The sequence below is a fragment of the Lissotriton vulgaris genome, chromosome 4_1 (genome assembly GCF_964263255.1).
Source record: "Lissotriton vulgaris chromosome 4_1, aLisVul1.2, whole genome shotgun sequence".
In the NCBI taxonomy this organism is placed as follows: Eukaryota; Metazoa; Chordata; class Amphibia; order Caudata; family Salamandridae; genus Lissotriton; species Lissotriton vulgaris.
This window is the reverse complement of record NC_141691.1, coordinates 98,109,249-98,132,296: the sequence shown is the minus strand read 5'-3', so window position 1 is coordinate 98,132,296 and position 23,048 is coordinate 98,109,249. Positions and strand designations below refer to the sequence as shown.

At 44.9% G+C, this 23,048-nt stretch overlaps 1 protein-coding gene across 1 annotated transcript in view; it reads right to left on the bottom strand.

Annotated features, from left to right (window-relative positions):
* AR (androgen receptor) overlaps positions 1–22,508 on the bottom strand; it is a 521,176-nt gene extending 498,668 nt beyond the window's left edge. The window contains exon 1 of the mRNA XM_086918350.1: positions 19,985–22,508. Within this exon, the coding sequence (XP_086774476.1) occupies positions 19,985–21,009 (1,025 nt within the window). The 5' untranslated portion in view covers positions 21,010–22,508. The remainder of the gene's footprint in view (positions 1–19,984) is intronic.
* Between the last annotated feature and the right edge of the window lie 540 nt (positions 22,509–23,048).

Here is a 23,048-nt window from a genome sequence, read left to right as displayed (position 1 = left end):
AACTGCTACCGTTAGTTTTTGTTTCATCACACTGTACTATCAGTGAGACTTTTAGGGCACCAGGGTGCAGCAGGAGTGGAGCACAGTGGTACACAGTAGTCAGGAGCTATCTGGAGCGTCCTCTATAGCAGTGATGCTATTCAGTTTGGTGGTGTGAAGGAAGTTACTACTCAATAACCCGGATGAGAAACCCATAGTAAAGTTCTCAACCGGGTAAATAGGCAAAGGTGTGCAGTTTTTGCAGTTTTGCCCGCACGTCGCCTGTGCCTGATTCACAAACACATTTATTTGTCCATGCAAGTTAAACTTGCATGCAAGAAAGGCCTTAATCGAAACCAACTTTACTACGTAATCAAATAACCGATTATTTACTTAGCGGAAATCAACTTAATAAAAATACAGGTTTATCGAAAAGAAAATAACCTGCATTGCAGTGAAAAAAAAGTTATTTACAAAAATTAAAATTCGAAAAGACCTGAAAATGTAGTCTCTGCAGCAAATTCCATTTAGGGAACACAGATTTAATATTAATTTGTAAGTTGTAATTTAGATTTATAAAGAGTGCATTAAACCAAGAGGCATCAAAGCTCCAACCCCGAATAAGGCACCATGGGAAAGGTGGGGAGGGGAGGGCCTAACAGAGTAAAGCTAGAAAGTTCAGGCGACCCTCAAAGCAACATCGTTGAGAAAATAATCATGTTCTCACCTGCCTACGGAAAATCAAGTACACATTCAGGCTCCTAATATTTTCCAGGAGGGGTAATAAAGACAAATAAAGAGAAAGAAGACAAAGGTAAAGGGAGGCAGGGTAAGGAATTAATATTGGAGACAAGAGTACAGGGGAGCACAAAAAAGGAGAGGTATGAGGGAAGAAATAAGTAAACTAATTTAAATAATAGGTGCCAATGAGTCCATCGCAAAAAGAAGGGGAGGATGGACAGAGGAAGACAAGGGTGGAAGGGGGTAAAGTGATACCAAAAGAGTGAAACAAGGGAAGGGAGATTTGGGGTATAGCCTTCAACGCCATTTCTATTTAAATATATTTTTTAAAGCAACACCTCACCAACTGAAAGGACGTGAGAAAGGTAGTGGGATAAAGGAATTAAAACACACAGACCCTACTTTAAAATATGAATGGCATTTACACAATAGAAAGCATGTAATAGGCAATTTTCAACAACAAAAACCACTATGAATTGCCTTGTCTCACATAATAAACATTATATATCTTGAGAACATAAACAGGTTAGGTGAAATGGTTTCTCAGAATTGGTATTCCATGAAAACGTTTTGCTATTAAATTACATACAACCTTTTTCTGTGAGTCACCTTTGTGATTCACAAAACATGGTTTTAGAGTCGTAAATGATTTCTTCCCATACATACTGCTTTCTGTGAGTAGACTGCTCGGGCGGGGCATAGGCATTCCAGGTCGAGTATCTACACGAAAATTTGGCAACATTCACAAACAAATTTACAACTTCTGAACTTTCTGAATTTACAAACACATCCACCATGGGAAATGTTGGAGATTTACTTCTATCGGGAAAGCAATGAACCTATTTCCTATGTGAGAATAGGAAGCACAACCCCAAAAATCTGAGAGGGGGTACGCAGTGAAACATATTTCTGCTTCAGCAAAGATAATTCCCAAAAATGTAAGGGAAAATAAAGTTGTAAAGTGTCACTGTACTTATGCAAGATATGTTCTAAGCATAAACGTACACTATATACAGTGAGGCATATTGAAGATCCTTTACGTTGACTTAAATTAAATTTCATAAGAAGCTTTCCAGTATTTCTCTTAGGATTCTGCAGTTTGCAGCTACCCAGTCGTACTCCGGGAAACCTTTGTGAATTAAAAAATTTTTTTTAATATACTCCGGGTGTAATCAGAAACTTACAGGAATCATTTTCCATTTCTGAACCGGGCCCATATAGTTTAGAAGGTTCGTAATAGATAATGTTTACATTATTGTTCTCTAACAACTCAATCAAATTTAGTACTGCCACAAATAAACACCATCACACTGGTGAACACAGCACATACCACATCAATGCAACAGGGAAGCATGCTAACTCTAGAAATTGTTGTATATTCAAAGAATACATTTTTTTTAAGTAAACTATCACAAACTCCAATTTTCATAAGGAAATTTCCAAGAGTAAAGCGTTGGTTCATTATTTTACGATAGTGGAAGTCTTGGCTAGCCATAACAGAGAACGGGCGCAGTCCTACATAACTGAACAGACCCCTCAGGTGGATTAGCCAATGATTTCTAAATAGATATATATATATATATAGAGGCTCTTTAAAGGTTTGACACAGGGACCTCAGAAGATTTTACTGATCAGTTCGTCAAGACCCGCACAAAGAGCATAAAAGATGACTGGGTTTAAGGTTTCCTTTTTTGAATCTCAAAAAATATATCTATTTTGTAGTTTGCAGACAAAGAGCAACACGGGCCAAAACATTTTTCAAAACACATGTCGCTTCATCAGGACAAATTTTAAAAACAACAACATGTCAATGAAGTTCACAAAAGTAAAACGATATCAACAAATACAAAAAATAATTATATATCTGAATGAATCAGATGGATAAGGAATAGCAAAAATGCACACTCCTCTCACAACAAAGCGGTTATCATGCCGCAGTGAATGGACCTTTATCCTTTATTTGATCTACATCTTCCTATTCATTTCATGATTATAAGAGTGATAACTTTAATACAATTTTTTTTGCTATTCCTTATCTATCTGATTCATTGAGACAGCTTGCCTATTTCTGGATATTATTTTATTTTTGTAAACTTCAATAATACTTTGTGATTGTTAAAATTGGCCCTGATGAAGCGACTTGTGTAGTCAAACATGTGCTGGCCCATGTTGTTCTCTGTCTACAAACTACAAAACAAAACAAAATGTTTTTGCGATTCAACAAATACGACTTGGATAACTTATTGTTTCACCACCGAGACCTCAAACCCAGTCCTCTTTCAATGATTTCTAAATGCCACATTCGAATGTACGGTGCATGGATGGTTATTGTCTCAGCCATACAGGGACATACAGGACTATCCACTAAATTAATGTTTGATTAACAGTGGTTAACAGTCCACATATACAGTCTGTTTGCTTGATTAAAAAAGAAATAAAGAATTTAAACTGAAACATTTCGAAAAAATGCATGGGGCACCTGGAAATGTACTATCTAATAAATATATAATAACAATTCGGAAGCTTTTTCTACATGAGGAAGGTTTGTCTGCAGAACAACTTGATAGAGAACATATACTCTATCAGCATAGAGAAAGACTTGTTTAGCTCATATGCTTATTTGTAATTTTTTTGTCGTTCTTACCCAGCAGCCTTTTCATTCATTCTTAATCACATCAACGTTAAAAGCTTCTAGTCGTGCGAGAGCCACAATCTGCTACAGGCAGTACATCACAAAATGTCCAAAAATATATGTCGCTGAGAAAGTAAATCAAAAGACTTGAGTCGTGCTTTTTTAGAACGAGTCGAATTCTGAGAGTAAATGGACAGCAAAATGAACATTTTCTACTTTCAAATACACACCATACCTTAGTTAGAAGAAATGTACTGTATTAAGACATTTAATGACTGTACTGGATAGTGAAGTGAGGGCAGCATTCTTACAAAATATGAATATTTCACAAACACTGTGGCATGAACTCATTTTTAGGTCTGTTCTTTGAAATACCTTTAGCTGTCTCGACAGACTATTATTTTTCAAAAACATTCATACGTAATATACATATATAGAGGGGCTTTTAGTTAGCAAGTTCCATCCAGGGCTCAAGTCTTGGTACCACGCGGGTGGAAGACGCCCCCCACTTATTTTAAAGGGTTTTTTACCGGGTGGACGCCGTCCCCCCTGCCTCACAGTTCTTTCCTGGAAGAAGAGCTGGATGCCTGATGCTCCGGAGATCTTCCGGGACAACCCGTGAGATGGAGAGACATCAATAAATGCGACCATGCCACAGTTGTTGAGATTGCGGGGCTCTATAACAAAACCATGTGTAAAGCACACATCAGTAAAGCACACACCAGTCGTTTCTTGGCACTTTAAATATGCATCATTAATCTACTCATTTCATAAATCTCAAAAAATATGATGCACTAAATCAGCCAGCCAGGCCATGAGCGCGGAGCGGCGACAGAGGGTCAAAGTGAAGGACTCCCTGCAATGAGAGGGGACTACCTTTCTTGACGTCACTTCCTGTCGTGACGTCACTTCCGGTGACACCATCTAACTTTGAGCGCCCTTACCCCCCACACGTCATTTTTTAGGATGTGTGCCCCGGTTCCATCACATTATGCTTCTGAACACCACAGCATACTGTAGGAGGCAATGGGTCATCTTCCTACACTTTGAATGACTGCAAAAGACTGTGCACATTGTTCACATCCGCTTAAAAATAGTTCCTTTCTCTTCACTGACAAAAATGTTTCAAAGGTAGAGGATATGGTGCAACGTCCAGAGCTGCCGACTTTTCGAGCTGGAGTACAAAGTTCTGGTATTGCTCAACATACTTGGATTTGGGAAAAATCACATATACCTCTTGCCTACAAAAAATGAATGTGTCGGTGTGTAACGTAACTGGTGCTCATGTGGAGCGCTCAAATACCCCAGGTCGAGCTTACACTGTATTAAACTGAAGAATTGTTTTCATTTTTATATTAACTTTAAATATCAGATATTTATTCCGTAAGCAATTTGGGTTCCTTGTTAGATGGCGATTTATTTTCCGTTTCTTTTTGAAAGCTTACAAAGTCTTTAAGTGACACTGTAAAACTGTAGCTTAGTATTTAAAAACCCAACTATTAAAATAGTCACAACAGTGTTTTCTATTTTTAAACTTTTATTGCAAGTATATGGCAGCCACATTTAGCTGCTGGCATATTTCATTTTTCTTCATATTTCTGTGGCACATGCTAACAAAAAAATAAAAATGAACCACTGTGCGAGTTTGCCAAGGCCAGCCCTCTTTGATCTGCCAATGCTTGTTAAGAGTAGGTTTTTGAATGAAACCAAGGGTTCACTTCTTGTAAAAAAGCCGCTTGAGTACAATGAGACAAACGCACAAAAGCACCCGTGGCGCCGTATGAACGGGTTCTTTACGCGAGTAAAATTGCGCACCTGGCCTGTGTTGGACACAACTTTCTTTCTGGATAGTTAATGTACGTATTATCTATGATAACATTAGTAAACAAATATTTCACCGAGATAGTGCAGTGATGAATCCTCAATAGAAGTAGTTGCTACAAACATATAAAGCCTCCATTTAACAGAAATGTAAAACATTCCTCCCTTCTCCCCGTAGATAAATAGGTCGGTCGTGGCCTCACGACAGCAGGAGTAGGAACGCTCTAGCACGGTTTCCTTGTCAGTAAAGTCACATACTTCAGTCTCACTGTGACTGCGCACACCACGTTTGCGGACTGACATGAGAGTAAATTATGAATAGAAAACTTTCTTTAGAACAGCCTTTAGATCCATTTGTGCTCCAGGCCAGAACTGGAAATAATTAATATTCGAAAAAGTTTTCTTCAATAACTTGGCTTCAATGAGATCAGCTGGAAAATATTTAACTAAGATGTTGTATAATAGCTTGGACCCCTGCGTGCAAAGAACACACTACTGAACAAATGCACGCACCAACAGCAAGAACAAGAAAGCATGTGTTTCAAAAATAAACCTACGGCCACCTGCATGCAACAAACACAGCTGAACAGAAAACACGCACCAATGCATTCAACATGCTGGCTTCAATAGGATCCGCTGGTCATGCTTACCATTAAGTTGGAAAATTAACTGCAAATGTTGTAAAATAGCATGAACCTCTGCATGCAACAAACATGGCTGAACCGAAAATACACACCAATGCATACACCGGGCATAAGAAAGCACTTGTATCACATATGAACACATGGCCCGGCGTACAACAAACACAGCTGAAGAGAATACACCACCAAGGCATACAACAAACACAAGAAAGAACTTGTATCACCTATCAACATTTGGCCCAGAGTACAACAAACACAGCTGAACAAAATACACCACCAAGGCATACAAGAAACACAAAAAAGCACTTGTATCACATATTAACATATGGCCCGGCGAGCAACAAACACAAGAAAGCACTTGTATCATGTATCAACATATGGCCCAGCGTGTAATAAATACAGCTGAACAGAAAACATGCACCAATACATTTAGTTGGTCATGCTTACCACTAAGCTGAAAATATTTAACTGAGTTGCTGTAAAATAGCGTGGACTCCTGCATGCAACAAACTGCTGAATAGAATACAGGCACCAATCCAAACATGCACAAGAAAGCACTTCTATCAAATTTCAACATATGGCCAGGCATACACAGCTGAAGAGGATACACCACCACAGCATACAACAGGCACAAGAAAGCACTTGTATCACATATCAACATATGGCCCAGCTTCAAACAACCACAGCTCAACAGAATACACATGGTAATGCGTACCACAAGCACAAGAAAGCACCTGTATCACATGTCAACATATGACCCAGCGTGCAACAAACACCACTGGAGAGAATACACCACTAAGGCATATAACAAGCACAAGGAAGCACTTGTATCACATATCAACATAAGGTCCGGCGTGCAACGAACACCAGTGGCGAGAATACACCACTAAGGCATATAACAAGCACAAGGAAGCGCTTGTATCACATATCAACATATGGCCCGGTGTGCAACAAACACCAGTCGAGAGAATACACCACTAAGGCATACAACAAGCACAAGAAAGCACTTGTATAAATATCAACATATAACCCGGCGTGCAACGAACACCAGTGGAGAGAATACACCACTAAGGCATATAACAAGCACAAGGAAGCACTTGTATCACATATCAACATAAGGTCCGGCGTGCAACGAACACCAGTGGAGAGAATACACCACTAAGGCATATAACAAGCACAAGGAAGCACTTGTATCACATATCAACATAAGGTCCGGCGTGCAACGAACACCAGTGGAGAGAATACACCACTAAGGCATATAACAAGCACAAGGAAGCACTTGTATCACATATCAACATAAGGTCCGGCGTGCAACGAACACCAGTGGAGAGAATACACCACTAAGGCATATAACAAGCACAAGGAAGCACTTGTATCACATATCAACATATGGCCCGGTGTGCAACGAACACCAGTCGAGAGAATACACCACTAAGGCATACAACAAGCACAAGAAAGCACTTGTATCACATATCAACATAAGGTCCGGCGTGCAACGAACACCAGTGGAGAGAATACACCACTAAGGCATATAACAAGCACAAGGAAGCACTTGTATCACATATCAACATAAGGTCCGGCGTGCAACGAACACCAGTGGAGAGAATACACCACTAAGGCATATAACAAGCACAAGGAAGCACTTGTATCACATATCAACATATGGCCCGGTGTGCAACGAACACCAGTCGAGAGAATACACCACTAAGGCATACAACAAGCACAAGAAAGCACTTGTATAAATATCAACATATGACCCGGCGTGCAACAAACACCACTGGAGAGAATGCACCAGTAAGCCATATAACAAGCACAAGACAGCACTTGTATCACATGTCAACATATGGCCTGGCGTTCAACGAACACCACTAGAGAGAATACACCACTAAGGCATATAACAAGCACAAGAAAGCCCTTGTATCATATATCAACATAAGGTCCAGCGTGCAACGAACACCACTGGAGATAATACACCACTAAAGGATATAACAAGCACAAGAAAGCACTTGTATCACATATCAATATATGGACCAGCGTGCAACAAACACCACTGGAGAGAATACACCACTAAAGCATATAACAAGCACAAGAAAGCACTTGTATCAAATACTAGCATATGGCCAGGTATGCAAGAAAGAGAGCTTAAGAGAATACACGTACCAATGTCAGCTGGGCGTGTTTACCACTAAGCTGCAAAATATTTAACTAAGATGCTGTAAAATAGCATGGACCCCTGCATGCAACAAACACACTGCTGAAAAGAATACACACACCAATCCAAACAAGCACAAGAAAGCACTTGTATCAAATATCAATATATTGCCCAGAGTCCAACAAACACAGCTGAAGAGAATAGTTCACCAAGGCATTTAACAAGCACAAGAAAGCACTTGTATCAAATATCAACATATGGCCCAGCGTGCAACGAACGCAGCTGTACAGAATACACGCACCAATGCATTCAACCAGCACAATAAAGCACTTGTATCAAATATCAACATATGGCCTAGCGTGTAACAAACACAGCTTTACAGAATACACACACCAATGCATACAACAAGCACAAGAAGGCACTTGTATTAAATATCAACAAATGGCCCGGCGTGCAACAAACACAGCTGAACAGAATACACGCACCAATGCATTCAACAGTTGTCTTCAACAAGCACAAGAAAACACCTGCATCAAATATTACTATGAGGCCCAGTGTGCAGCAAACAGTGCTGAAGAGAATACACCTTAAAGCATACAACAAGCACAAGAAAGCATTTTTATGAAATATCAACATATGGCCCATCATGCAACAAATACTGCTGAAGGGAAGGCACCAACCACCAATGCATAAGACAAATACACTAATGTACATATCAAATATCAGCATGGAGCCCAGAAAGAAATAAGAAAAGTATGCACAAGAATCATAAATCAACAAGGACGCAGAGTGCAACAAGCACTGATTACTAAAAAAACACACCAATGCAAACAACAAACACAAGAATGCACTTGTATGAAACGTCAACATGAGGCCTAGCGTGCAACACTAGCAAATAGAATACTCGCACCAATTGAAGCAACCAAATATGTTTATCAGATTTCAACTTGGGATCCAGACTGCAACCAATTTTGTTGAAGAGAATTCAGGCACCAATGCAAGTAACAAGCAAAATGCGCTGCTAAAGAGAATAGAAGCACCAAGGCATACAATAAGCAAAATAATATGCTATTTTGAATTAAAAACACAGGCCCAGCAAACGCTGCTGAAGAGAATACAAGCTCAAACTATACACCAAACACAGGAATTCACTTATAGCGAATATCAACAAGGGCCTAGCATGCTACAGACCCTGCTGTATCCCTGCACTCCCAATTCAGAAGAGATATCAGTTCAAGATGTTGGCAGACGCATACAAAGCCCTGCACAACAAGGACCAGCTTACATCAACAAACATCTTATCATCCACCAACCAACCAGACACCTACAATATACCTCCCGGATCCTCCGAAGCAACATCAGAGGACGCTCCTTCTCACACCAGCCGGCCAAAGCGTGGAACAACGTTACCCTGCACCTCAGGACCACTGCATCGCACTAACAATTCAGGAAAGGACTCCAGACATGGTGGCTGTTCGAATGAACAGATCACCACGAAACACGCAGCAACTCCAGCACCTTGAGACCCTCACGGGTGTTATGCCGAGCTTTACAGATCCTTGATTGATTGAAGAAAGTACAGGCACCAATGCCCGTAGATATTCACAGTTCTGCAAGACCTGCTAGTTGCTTAACATTTACAAATATACGGCTTTGAGGTCACCTGTGGCAATAATCTGATTGCACAAGCTAACAGGTTCTGAATCTTGGAAAAGTAAGCCTGAGACTGATAAAATAAGCCCAAGGGGCTATCTTGTGAATAATGTCAAGAAATCTCCAAATTCAATCTGAACTTATCAAATAAAGAGATATTCTGGACTTCCTACTGGTGACAAGGACATCTAGAATGTATCTTTTTCACGTACCGTCCCTTTTAAAAGTTGGTGTCATGTTAAGTCAATTTAATCCCTAAACTCCTTGTTCTACTAGTTTTGATTGAAATATTTGAAAACACTTCGATATTGTCAAACGGATACAATGCATGGGAACTCGGGTTCTCATAGATGTCTGAAGCCTTTGCTATGGGACTTGCAATACCGAACAAAAGCAGGCGATAATTCATTGTTAAACCATCAGCGAGTGTAGGATACAATATGTACACGTCGAGGATGTCCAATGTTGTGGACTAGCGTGTTCTTTTGGTCGCATCCTTTAGCTCTTCGTAAAAGGCAAAATACGTTTAAAGTTGAGTGAATTATAAAGACACTGATAATCTTTACATTTAGAGATCAAAAAAAGAGAATCACGACCAGAATATGGTCAATCGTGTCATTAGCGAAGCCCAGATTTTAGTTGAAATCTATGCTTTTATCTCACTTCCCAAAATTAGGGAATCGTGTTTATGCACAACCTAATAAAGTAAAACCAATTGAAATGATGCTAACTGTATAAAACGTCTGTTGCAAGGGGGTTAAGGAATAGGAATAAGGAAGAAAATTACTAAGTACAGTACAAATGAGAAAACCCATTTTTTTTCCTTGTCAGAATTTATAAGGTGAAGCTACTTTGGTTTTCATTTCTCAATTTATTTATCAAACTATTTGAGACTTTTATACAGCGCTACGTCTCTTTCTTGAGAGGGTTGAAAATCTTAAACATTTAGAATCATTAGAGTCTGACTGGTGAGGTACAACATTAACGCTTGTTCTTCAGTTGCGACAACTATGCAGCGCGAACGACTCAGGTTGATGCAAGTATGCAAAGTCTACCCTCAAACTTTCACTGAAATGCCACAAATTTGAATGCTAAAGATATATGAATCTAGTATGACAATATGATCCCCAAACATTTTATGTTACACTGGCTTAGAAAAATACCTAAAATCTACTTTGATGACAATTAAAACAAATTACTACATTCGATTTATTTATGCTTATACAGGGCAATGTTACCCCACCGGCACTTTTACCCTTTGGCACCGTTCTGCTCAGGGAAACCTCATCTTTATAGCTTCACACCATGTCGCCTCCCTTACAATATATCCTAACAAGACCCTTCCTTTCCTTCCACATACCTTTAGAGGAATTAATCTGAGCATGCCTTGCCAGTCTACACTTCCTTTACGCTCTACCCAAAATGACGGTTCTACCTTACTCCCTTTACGCAACATTGAATTAAACTCCTTCTATGAACTGCTGTTTATTAATGCGGCTGTGGTTCTTGTTCTACTGTTTTTATTCCCTTGCTACAGCATTAAATGGTGGGGCTAACTATGCTGAGCGAATCTTTTCACAGAGTACTGTAGCAATCGATTGTTGGCCTTACTCACTATGCAATCGTTGGCAACTATGTTTGCATGTTTGCAAGCCCATTAACTGCAATATTGTATCGTTGATATCCATCTATTAAAACACAATAATAATATATGTTTTTAAAAAAGTGAAGACCATTAAAAAAATTAACATTGCTGACGATAACACAGAAAGCACCAACCTTTTTATAAGTTGAGTAATTTTAAGCATAAGGAAAAGCGCAGCAACGACAAAACCACAATTTGCATTATAAACACACTATTCTCTTTAGTTGAGCTACAATTTAATTAGGCTACCTGTTGCAAATAAATGCTCAAAAATCTGATCACAGTCAAAAGACAAGAACATGGACGAGAGGAGGAAACAAATGAATGCAAGTACAAATTAGGCAAGAGAGGGAGTAAAGCCGAGTAGGAATGGCAGTCTACCATACTACGTTGGTGTAGGTTGGGAGTATGTAGGCACAATACGTATATGGTAGTGCAGGGTACCGGTGAGGAAAGGAAGAAGAGAAAATGAGCAGGAGAGAACCGCTGTTAAACACGGCAGCGCGTGCCAGAAACTGCTCTGTGGTAGAGCCCGGGTGTGTGGAAGCAGCCGGACTGGGAGCGTGGTAGGTGGCGGAGAACGGCTGACCACCTCTAATAAAAATACATCATGTTACACAGGTCATGTAATTTACTAGATTTACATTAGTAAATAAATGACAAGTATATTATTGTGGCAATATTAAATGACAGACTGCATTGGGTTCAAATCTTGTACTCCATCAGAATTATGGCACAACTATGATATTACTTCCCCCAACTTATCTCACTCACAAAATGAATAACAGATATCAATGAACTGGAAATGTAAACAAGCCATGTGTAATATTAAAGACTAAATAATAACTAATGGATACAAAGGATCAAATACTAACATCTTGGGGCCCTGGTGGAATTTTCAAAACCACTTTACTCGGGCCTTACGGTTCAACATCAGGAAGCCGCAGCCATTTTATAGCATGCATTATGGTCCCCTATGCAACCTCTCTTTGTGTGTGCGTCTCTTTGTGATATATATATATATATATATATATATATATATATATATATATATATATATATATATATATATATATATATATATATATATATATATATATGCTCTGTAGCCCGTGCCCAATACGCACAAGAAGAAGCACCCGCGTGGTGAGTTCTCAGTTTATGTTTTAACTCTGCAGTGAGCAGAAGGCGTCTGCCGAAACGCGTTTGCTCACTGCAGGGTTCAAAAATACACTGAGAACTCACCCCTGTGAATGCTTCTTCTTGTGCGTATTGGGCACGGACTACGGAGCATTCATTTTTCATGCGGGTACACCCCCATGAAGGAAGCACCCGCCCGTGAGTGCACGGGCAAAGGTGAAACAAGGAGCATGAAAAAAATAAATATATATATATATATATATATACACACACACACACACACAAAGAGGTTGCATAGGGCCTCCTTATGGTTTTTCTGACTGCAATGTTGTGAGATTGTGCCTAGCTGTGTGTGTAAATGTAAATTTATATATATATATACACACACACACACAGACAAAGAGAGGTTGCATAGGGTACATATTATAGATCAAAAAGAGGTAGGCACAATCTCACAACATTGCAGTCATCAAAACCATAAGGAGGGCCTTGATATTATTGCGCAAATTGTTCGTGCCACTGATCACAAGCAAAGCAAAGTTATGACTTTTTGCCAGCCTGCAATACTGTGTTGACGCAGGTGTTTGTGAAGTCAAGTTCTGAGTAAAATACCGCATGCTTTCCAATATATCAATGTGTAAGCAGACACATCTACAAATATGTACACATAGAAATAATATGGAAAAACATCGAAGTGGCATATACATACATGTGTACGCAGTTATCTGGGCAAACTGCTTAGGCGCATACTACCGCTGGTTTAGCCTACATATGATGTATAAATCAGCAGTTATTTTTAAGAAACTTGGAAGGGGGAGGCAGAGTCCGGCCCAAGGGCTGTCTGTCCTCCAATCTGCTACAGGGTAGCAGATTGGAGGACAGACAGCCACATGCATTTCAACAATGTCAAGATCTCCAAATTGTTCCACTAATAGACTTTTTGGGGTTCAGTAGCCTCTTGTTAGGATTCATTTTGTGGTGTCTTACCCTGGAAATGCTTTCCGTAGCATTTATTTGCCAATACAAATAGAGCTCCCTACTACAAAAATGGCTTTTATAATATTCTAGATTTAAAATTAGTTAAAAACGTAACCACGGCGAATTTAAAAAACTGACTTGAAGAAACCAGTGTGCGTACTTTCGCATCCTGAGCAGTTTCACCCTGGGACCGCAGTATCCTAGTTTTGACTGTGCCTATATGACGAAATTCGATGGAAAACTTTTGACCTGTCAGAAGTCAGTCTAATTTTAGTTAACAGGTAAAAGGCCGGGTATTTGTTTAAATACCAGGTGGAGTCCAGCAGGCCTTCATTATGATGCACTCGAAACGAAATGTAAAGTCTTTTTTTAAAGCATTAATTGCATCTGAGTTATATTTCACCTACATATAACCCATTTACAAAGTGCCAACAGCACGGTACATGACGCAAAACGAGTCAATAGTTATGGAAAATTGATCAAAACGGATTCTCCACCCACAATGTTGATGACGTGTTGGGGTGGAGTGTCGGCGGGTTTCGTCCTGTGCTGTGGACAGAAACTGACTGGTGCGCAAGGCAGGATAACTGCCCGGATACGTGTGCTCAGCCAGCAGGCCTTATAAAGGTCAGGCCATAGACATAAAAAACACACTGCGGCATTCGCTGCCAGGAGGCCCATGTGCCGCATGCCCCCGCTCCCGCCAATGGCCGTGGGGTTGTGCTTGTTTGTGGCTTGAAAGGCCCCACCAATGCATTGCTAACTCGTAGGCCGCCTTACTCTTTTCCTTTCCCAGGGCGGCTTCAAATAACGCGTCTATAGTGTCCTCAATGTGCGCAGCTCGACTTGTTTTCCCTTCCAAGACTTCCGCCATTTTGTGCGCTGCGTTTGGACTTGAGGCGGAAGTTGTCCAACACGAGGCAAAATGTCTGCACGCTGGAGGACGCTACCCAGCCAGCTGTGACGAACCTAAACGAGTGCGTGCAGTGAGGGAGGGACTCGATCAGTACTAGGCCCTATACTACCAGGCCCGCCCATAACACCCCCAGGACCACTGCTTACTCGAAAAATACCCCCCAGAACTCAGGGGGCACAAAGTGATCTTGCCGCTAGGTTAACAGAAATACAAATGTGTTGGGATGAACTGTACTTCAATCACTTTCCATGGGTACAGGTCTACACTTGAAATGTGCTCGGTTTTGCTTAAAAGGCACTTAGTGGCAGCAGCTCCTCTAAATGGTACACCCACGTGAAAGGCACGGCGCGCGCTCCTGCCATGTGAAAGCCAAGAGATCTCTAGAGGGCCAGTCTAGAAGCCAAGCTGCTGGCGGGGCCACAGGGGCCCAGCCAGTCGCATTCCTCAGGATGCTAAATGCAGACGTTTGGCCCAGCCCTGCCTTTCTCTGGCAACCACGGAGGTAAGGGGTTTAAGGTAGGCCGAGGCTGCAGAGCATTTCCTTCGGGTGTCAGCCTGAGATAACCGGAAATAAATCCCTTCACTACGTCTGTTCCCAAATGTCTGATATCGAACCCGAACTTTGTTAAAAACTCATTCACCAGATCTTCTCTTTTTAGGCAGAGATACCTAAGATAAAGTGTATCCGTGCCAAGGAATATGGTACTTTACGCTGATCAGCACTTGATCCGTTTTTTTTGTACGTTCGGGATGCACGCTAAGGGTTTTAAAGCAGGGATAATCTATCGTTTCCATGCCTGCACAAAACAAAAAAATGTCCACCGCATGAAAAAGTGCAAAATGTGTACTGCAGTGATACACATGAACAGGCAAAGCGAGAAAGAGGAAATGTATTATTCAAATTTAAAGAGCAGGGGACATGTTATGCAAACTAAAACAACAGGGACCCTATTCTTTAAACAACATAATCAAAAATGCTGTTTTTATACTACGTTGATGTGTCTCTTTTACATGGGGGCCTGGGGGCCACAAACACCTGTGTACACCGGGAAGTCTCCGCACATTACAATGATTGCTTTCCTGCGTGTCATCTGAGTATACATTCAATCCATCAACTGTATCTGCTCTAAACCGAGTAACTGTTTAATAAAACGTTTTTTGAAGGGTATTTTTATAAATGGAAACAGATCACAAAATATAGGCAAATGTATAACCTACAGAAACAAGAAAAGTTATTAATAATCCATAAATGTATTTCTTTAAACATATAATCATTAATTTTTGCCATACTGTTGCAAACTCGTCACGTTACACCGCCATTGGGATGCATTCGAAACCAAAAGTTCACAATTTAATGCGAATTGTCCCGTTGTTAAAGGGCCATTCCTACTCTGTGGCAAAGAAATTAAAAATTGGGAAAAAATGTTAGGAAAAATCTCACTTTTGAGTCTGACCGAGTGCATGTCACTGCAAGGTGTTCAGTACTATGTTTTACATGCTGGGAGTGCGCGTGCCTAACGGAGGGGAGGCCGTGGAACAAGTAAAACATGGGCCACGGTCATACTGATTCGAATAACATCTAGAAAGTAAAAATAATATTATATTCAGTACCAGAAACGCAAACCATACCTCCCTTTTAGCGAGTATAAAAAGAACGCTGTGTCACGTCTGCTGCTTTCTAAGAACAGTCGTTGGGACGTGTTTCTCCGAGCCCCGGCTCAGTTTCGGACTGCCGTGCCTGCGCCCTCGTGAGAGGACCTGGCAGGGGCCATGGTGAGCGGCACATTCCCCACTCCGACCCTGGAGACCCGCGTATAGTCATCGGAAAGAACTCGAGTAAAGCAGCTGGCTAAATACATTCAACCCTATATTTTGATGCACAATTATCTCACTCTCAAATAGCGTTTAAGTCTTAACTGCCAAACGAGGGAGCGCTTAGAAGCAGGGTCAACGCCAGGTTCGAGTGCTAAATATACCCTGAACTTGTGCATCTTTGATGGTACACCATAGTAGTAACAGTGCTCCTATAATTCGGTTTCGCTTGAGGCGCTATAATAACCGCCAGTTTGGCGGACGTCTAGGCCATCATATAAGCTCTACTGTTGCACAGAGCTCTATGACAGATGGCACACACCTAGCAGTTATATGGGCACAGTATAGCCCCTTCCCTCGCTGGACAATACGCATACCTGGGCCAGGTAACTCCTGCCACCCGAATATGTCCAGGCTGGCACTGACTGACTCCATTCTACGCATTCACAAAGCTTCCTGCTAGCATTTCATGTAAGCATCTACATACATGTAAGCACACATGCAGTTCACACCACTGCCTGCGTCTGGACTAACACCTCCTCGTTTCCATTGTTCCAGCGAGTAAACCGCGTGCTTTAGTCCCATAACCGAATGCAAGGACTTGGAGCTGCGCGGACTCCTCTCTGATGCGCACCCGCGCCAATCGCCATGGGACGACACGACTTAGTGCCACTCTGCAATACTTGCAGCGGTGATCGATGTGTGATCTGATGTGTTCATATACTGGTCAAAGATGAACAGGTCCCCCTCCCCTGCCAGCACTTCAAGAGCCCCGCGATTAACGTCACGCGGACGGTACCGACTTGGGACACCGCCACAACTTCGGTGAAAGTTATCAAGATCCAAGCAAGGCGTACAGTGGCTTAGGGGGCCCATGGTGACACTGAGTTATCGCACCGGTTCCATACCGATTTTCAGGATATATAGGTGACGGATGGGGTGTATGTGGTTGACCCCGGGGGTGGGGAGGGAGGGAGTTTTTTGGTTATTTGTATTGGTGTCTGGTGCAGTTCTTTAAGATCCTATTAGGGGGATGTACAGAATATTCAAAGGTTTTATTGACTGCACAATTAATTAAAATCTTTACAGTAAAAGAGTAAGTACAAAGATCAATAATTCTAAAAATAACCTTCTAAATAAAATAAAGAGTAAAGAGGTATACCTATGCTGATTAGGATAATGGTATATAGGGGAGAGTAATGTGGGTACATAGGAATGCAACTCCCGCAGTCTTAGTCTCATTAATTGACCCTGTGGGGTGGGGAGGGAGGGAGTTTTTTGGGTTATTTGTATTGGTGTCTGGTGCAGTTCTTTAAGATCCTATTAGGGGGATGTACAGAATATGGTAAAAGAAATGATACTGTACTGCATTGTCCCTGATCTATATTCTGAGGATATGTGTTTTATGACTGTGGGAATTATGATTGTATCTGTGCACGAACGAGTTAAAATAAAAAATAAAATAAAGATCCAAGCAAGGCTCGCACCCATACTAACGCAATAGGTTCGACATCACGGGGGCCCAGGGGAAACCCCACTCTGTGGGAATGAACATAAAGGCAGTACGCATGCACGTGAACCTTCCAGTGTACAAAGAACAATTCTCCCAACTATACAATAGACAGAATAATATAAAAAAACAAAAATATATATAATTTCTTAATAAAAGCGCAACCATAACTACAACCAATATTACCAGTATATAGAAATGCAAACACATAGAAAAGTATGAATATGGGTATGAATAGACAAATTATTTTGCATTAATCCGCCATAATAACACCCATAAATACAAAATACTCCAACGTATAGAAACACCTGCAGAGATACAAGTATATGTCTACTATCAAAAAACAGTAAACTTTTACAGTCGGCGGTTTCCACTATGTGACATTTCAGGGCTCCGATGACTCGTGTTATAATGAGAGACCCATGTGCAATGCCCCTTTGTGCACAGTACTTAGGCCCTAAAAGTGTGCACAGTGGCGCAATTGAGAGGACTTGTGCTGCGAAGTGCACCATGGGAAGCATAATGATGTTGAATGTGCCAGACTCTCCTCCCGTGCACATTCCATGTGAAGCACAGTCTGGAAAACCACAGAATACAAATATAAAACATCCAATATACATATTCCATACATTGTTTACTTTTTTAAAAAATTCTACAGCCAGCTAAGCTCACTTTCCACTTGCTATAAGGATTAGTTACCTTCCTGGTCTATTTGAGGGCACGTGCTTCCCAACTGGACAGTGAAAATCAAAGTTTTTAGACAAAGATAGTTGTACATAGATATTTCAGCAGTCAGTATTTTTGGAGCCTCAATTTCACACTGTAGCGCTCTGCTTGTTCCACGTGTACACGTACCGAGAGCGCTGCAAGTAGTTGCTCCACAAGTACGTTAGTGAAGGTCCCACTTGTGCGGTGTCCCTGTTGTGCAGTGCATTAGTAATCCACGTGTAGCCTACTGCTGGGCACTCTAAACCCTGATGCCACTACAGACCTCTGTGTGTGGGCTCTTCTAGCGCTAAAATGTAAAGTGCGCAGTGGTAACAACGCAGGTAAACTGCAGGACAGCACCCGACAGGCAGAGAACACACAGAGAGACAAGACATAAGGGAAACAGCTCGGCAGACCGGCCAGCCGTTAGTTGGGGTGAGGCGGGAAAGGTGTTTGGTAGATTCACTTTTGATGCACACAGCTGACTACACCTAAAACGTGTTTCTAAATAGGGCGCTTACGTGCTGCACTTGTGCGGTCTGCCCATATTCACGATTGAGCACTCTGTGCCCTCTGCCTGCAAAGAGACGATGGGTAAAACCTGGCGATGATCTTAATGGAGTATGGAATATAGTCAGGCGGGAGAACGCACTGCGGCGTCTGCATATCAGAAATCCATATTATTTCTAAAAAAATGTGCCTCCAGACATTCCCTGCCAAAACACGTGAGGAAATAGCGTAGGGTACGTAATTTGTATGTGGGCAAATAACCCATGTGCATCTAATTAATGCCTGGCCAAATATTACTTGGATTCCCGCTTCAGGTGCAAACATCAGTCTGGGCCGGACATGAAATAAACAATGCCCTTGTAATCGGGGTCTAAGTTTGGTGACCAGTTTGTAGTGATACCCTATGTCCCGACCAACCACCTGCGCAGGGCACAGAGATAAGTATTCCCGGTGCGGGGTGCACAATCCATGTGCAACGCAACTCTAGGTTCAAAGCACACTGTACGAAGTAGTGGCCCTAGGACAATGCCCGTGGTGTGCACAATCGAAATGACGATTCCTTTCATTCACGAGCTCCAGGCGCAGGGTCGTGCTATGCAGTGAGTAACCCTAAAGAAATGTCCTTGGCGCGTGTGCCCGACCCTTATGTAATGCATTTCCCTTTCATTGGCTCCTAGTGGAGTGCCTCCCCTGTGCCATGTAGTGACCCCCATGGCAATGGCACCGGGACCACAATCAACACGCAGCGCCCTTTCATTTCGAGTGCTCCTGATACAGTGTCCCAACATGTGCCATGTACTGCCCAAACCCATGGTGTGCACAATCAATGTGCTCCAGGTAAAGGGTCCCCAACGTGCCAAATAGTGAGCCCTGCCCAATGCCCATGGGGTGCACAATCAATGTGCTCCAGGTAAGAGGTCCCCAACGTGCCAAATAGTGAGCCCTGCCCAATGCCCATGGGGTGCACAATCAACGTGAAGTACACTTTCATGTAATGTGCTCCAGGTAAAGTGTCCCCAACCTGCCATCTACTGAGCCCGGCCCAATGCCCATGGTGCACAAGCCATGCACACTCTGCTGTCATGCCATCTATGTGCAGGACTTTCATATGCACTGTTCCATTCCAACCCATGTGCTAGTACTCACCGCAGGTCGCCGTACATCCCGGGGTAGCCCTCCATCCAGGGGTTGTGCTCGGGCTTGACGCACGGGTACTGCATCCGCCCCATCATGACCCCGGCGGGGGCCGGGTACCATCCGTCTGCGGGCAGCCCGTCTCCGCCGGCGGCGCCGGGGCCCTCGGGCTGCGGGGCGCGGCTGTAGGTATAGGGCCCCAGCTCGGCGGCCAGCAGCGGCTCCTCGGGGTAGTGCTGCCAGGCGGCGGCGGCGGGCCCGGGGCCGCAGTACTCGCTGTAGCGGCACGTGGGCCCGGCCCAGCCCGCGCCGCCACCGCCGAACTCCAGCGGGCTCTCCAGCTTGATGCGGCCGTGCGGGGCCAGCGTGAACTGCAGGTTGTAGGTCTGGTAGCCGCCGGGGCCCTGCTCCGGGCAGTAGGGCCCCTGGGACGGCTTGTAGAGCGCCAGGCTGCCGCTGCTGGGGGCGCTGGAGGCCGCGTAGGCCTTGTCTGCCTCCTCGGGGGCCCCGCGGCCAACCTCGGCGGGCTGCGGCGCGTACATGCAGTCCCCACGGGCCTGCGGGCCCGGCTCCGCGGCGCCCAGTTGCTCCAGCGCCTCCTCCATGCTCAGGCCCAGGGAGACGGAGACGGCCTTGCACAGCTCCTGCGCGCTCTCCGAGATGCTGACGCCCTCCTTGGGGCCCTCCTCTGCCGGGCCCTCGGGGGTGGCGGCGGCGGTGGAGGTCGCGGTCCCGTCCCCGAGGATCTCCTTCAGCGCCGGGTAGCCGGCGGGGCCCAGCGGCTGTGGCTGTGCGTCTCCGGGCTCCTCGGGGGCCGGGCTGGCCGCGGCCTCAGGGCTCTGCGCGGGGTCCCGGGCCTCCTCCGGGTACCGCCAGGCGGCGGGGGCCGGTGCTTCGGGGCCTCCTCCGCCGGCCTCCCGGGAGTTCTGCAGGGCCTCCCGCACGCTCTGGAAGAGGTTCTCAAAGGCCCCGCGGATGAACTTGGACGGCGGCTGCTGGTTCCCGTAGTGGCCGCCCAGCCCGATCTGCACCTCCATGCTCCGCGGGCGGGGACCGTCGCTGACCGGCCCCGAGACCGCTGACTGGGCTGTCACTTCTGCTGGGGCCGCCTGACTGTGGTGAAGAGCCACCGGCAGCGCTGGAGAAAGTGCTAAGATGCCAGCGGCGCTGGAGAAAGTGCAAAGAAACGGCAGCAAACTAGTGCCCGATGTGTCCAGAAGGAAACGCTGCACGGTGTGGAGAAACTGCAGCAAACTGCAAAAGTACCCAGGAACTGCAGCAGTCGATGCAAGCGTGTTCAGAAACTGTACCAAACGTTGCACAAGTGTTGAAATACTCCAGCAAACTGAGCAAAGTTCAAGAGCTGCAGCAAACCGTACCCAAGATCTCAAAACGACCACTTTACTTTCCAGAAAGTACCGCGAATGATACACAACGTCTTCACAAACTGCAATAAGTGATGCCCAGAGTTTCTAGGCACTGTACAAAAAGATGCCCAGTCTGACCACGAAGTTAAGGAAACGAGACCCAAACTGTCCAGTAACTTCAAAAAGCCGCACAAGTCCGGAAACCCAATGCGCAAGTATGGACCGTGGCCAGAAACTGCACAGGGCGATGCAAAGTCCAGAAAGCGCAGAGAGGATGCCAAGTTATCCAGCAAGTGCCCGCGTGGTAGTCTGCAGATGAGAGCGCACAATTGTACGGGCACTGCAGGCAGCTGTGCGTGTTGCGGCCTGTTCAAGCGGTGCACAGAGTGTTCACTAGCGTTGCATGAGGTCCACACAGTGCAATCTCCTAGATGTGTTCAGTGTCTATGTGGAATGGAAAGTTTACAGAAACTACCCAGAAAGTCAATAGGCATAGCAGCGTCCAATGCCTTCGGAAGTGTCACAGGGTGAGGCGTCCAAGATCCGGTGCCCAGCCGAGGTGGAAAGAGCGCAGTGCCCAGCGGATAGAAGGGCACGGTGTCCGGACTAGGCAGAGAGCAGGGCACTGTAGCGAGACTCGTGCACGGGTCCCTGGTGCAGGAGAGGGCAGGGCGTTGTAGCGGGGACGTGCCCTGCTGCAGGAGAGAGTGCGGGGCACTGTGGCGGCACTCGTGCACAGCGTGCCCAGGTGGAGTTGCAGAAAGTGTATAAGATGTCCGTCCAGCAGCTAACGGTACGAAGTCCCGGGGAGGTGCGAGCTGTCGCCAGTAAATGATGGGCTCCAACGGGCGCTCTTGGGGTGGCCCTCTTGGGCACTCCCGGAGCCCGCTCTGCTGCTGGGAGGAGGCTTGGCACCTGCCGAGGCCCGGGGCGCTCTTCCTTGGCCCGATCTGATGCCCCCCTCCGCGGCTAGGCTCCGCCCGCTGCTTCGTGCCCCGGATCCGGGCTCCTGGCAGCAACAAGTGGCAGCGTTTCAGGGGAGCCCGAGCAGCGACCGGTCGGGCGCCGGGGGTTCGGGGGCGCTGGGCCGGGGTGGATGCCTGGAGCGGGGCCGGGGCTGGCTTGGTCCGAGCCTCTGTCACGCGTACTGCTCTCCCTGGCCGCTGATCGCTCTTCCTGCCTCCGTGGGCCGGGAGCTGTGCGAGGCGCTGGCACGGAGCCCGGCCAGCAGCGCGCTGTGGGCGTCAGTCAGCCTCAGCCGAGGACGGGGAGGGGGGAGGCTGAGAGGCCCGGAGAGAGTAGGGGCAGAGAAGGCGCAGGGAGAGGCTGAGGGGCCCGGAGAGAGAAGGGGTAAGGAGGCAGCGCAGGGACCTGGGGAGAGGAGGAAAGAGGCGCGATGAGAGAAGAGTCAAGGGAGGCGCCGGGTGAGGGGCCCCGGATAAAAGGGGCAAAGGAGGCGCACGACGAGGGGCCCGGAGATACAAGAGGAAAGTAGGCGCGGAGGGAGAAGGAGCAAAGGAGGCGCAGGGAGAAGCTGAGGGGCCCTGAGAGAGAATGGGCAAAGGGTCTGAGCTGCCCTGAGAGAAGATGTAAAGGAGGCGCGGGGACAAGCTAAGGGGCCCGGGGAGATAAGGATAAATGAGTCGCAGGAAGAGCAGGGCCGCGAAGCGAGGGGTCAAAGTGGTACAGGGAAGGTAAAGGTGGCACAG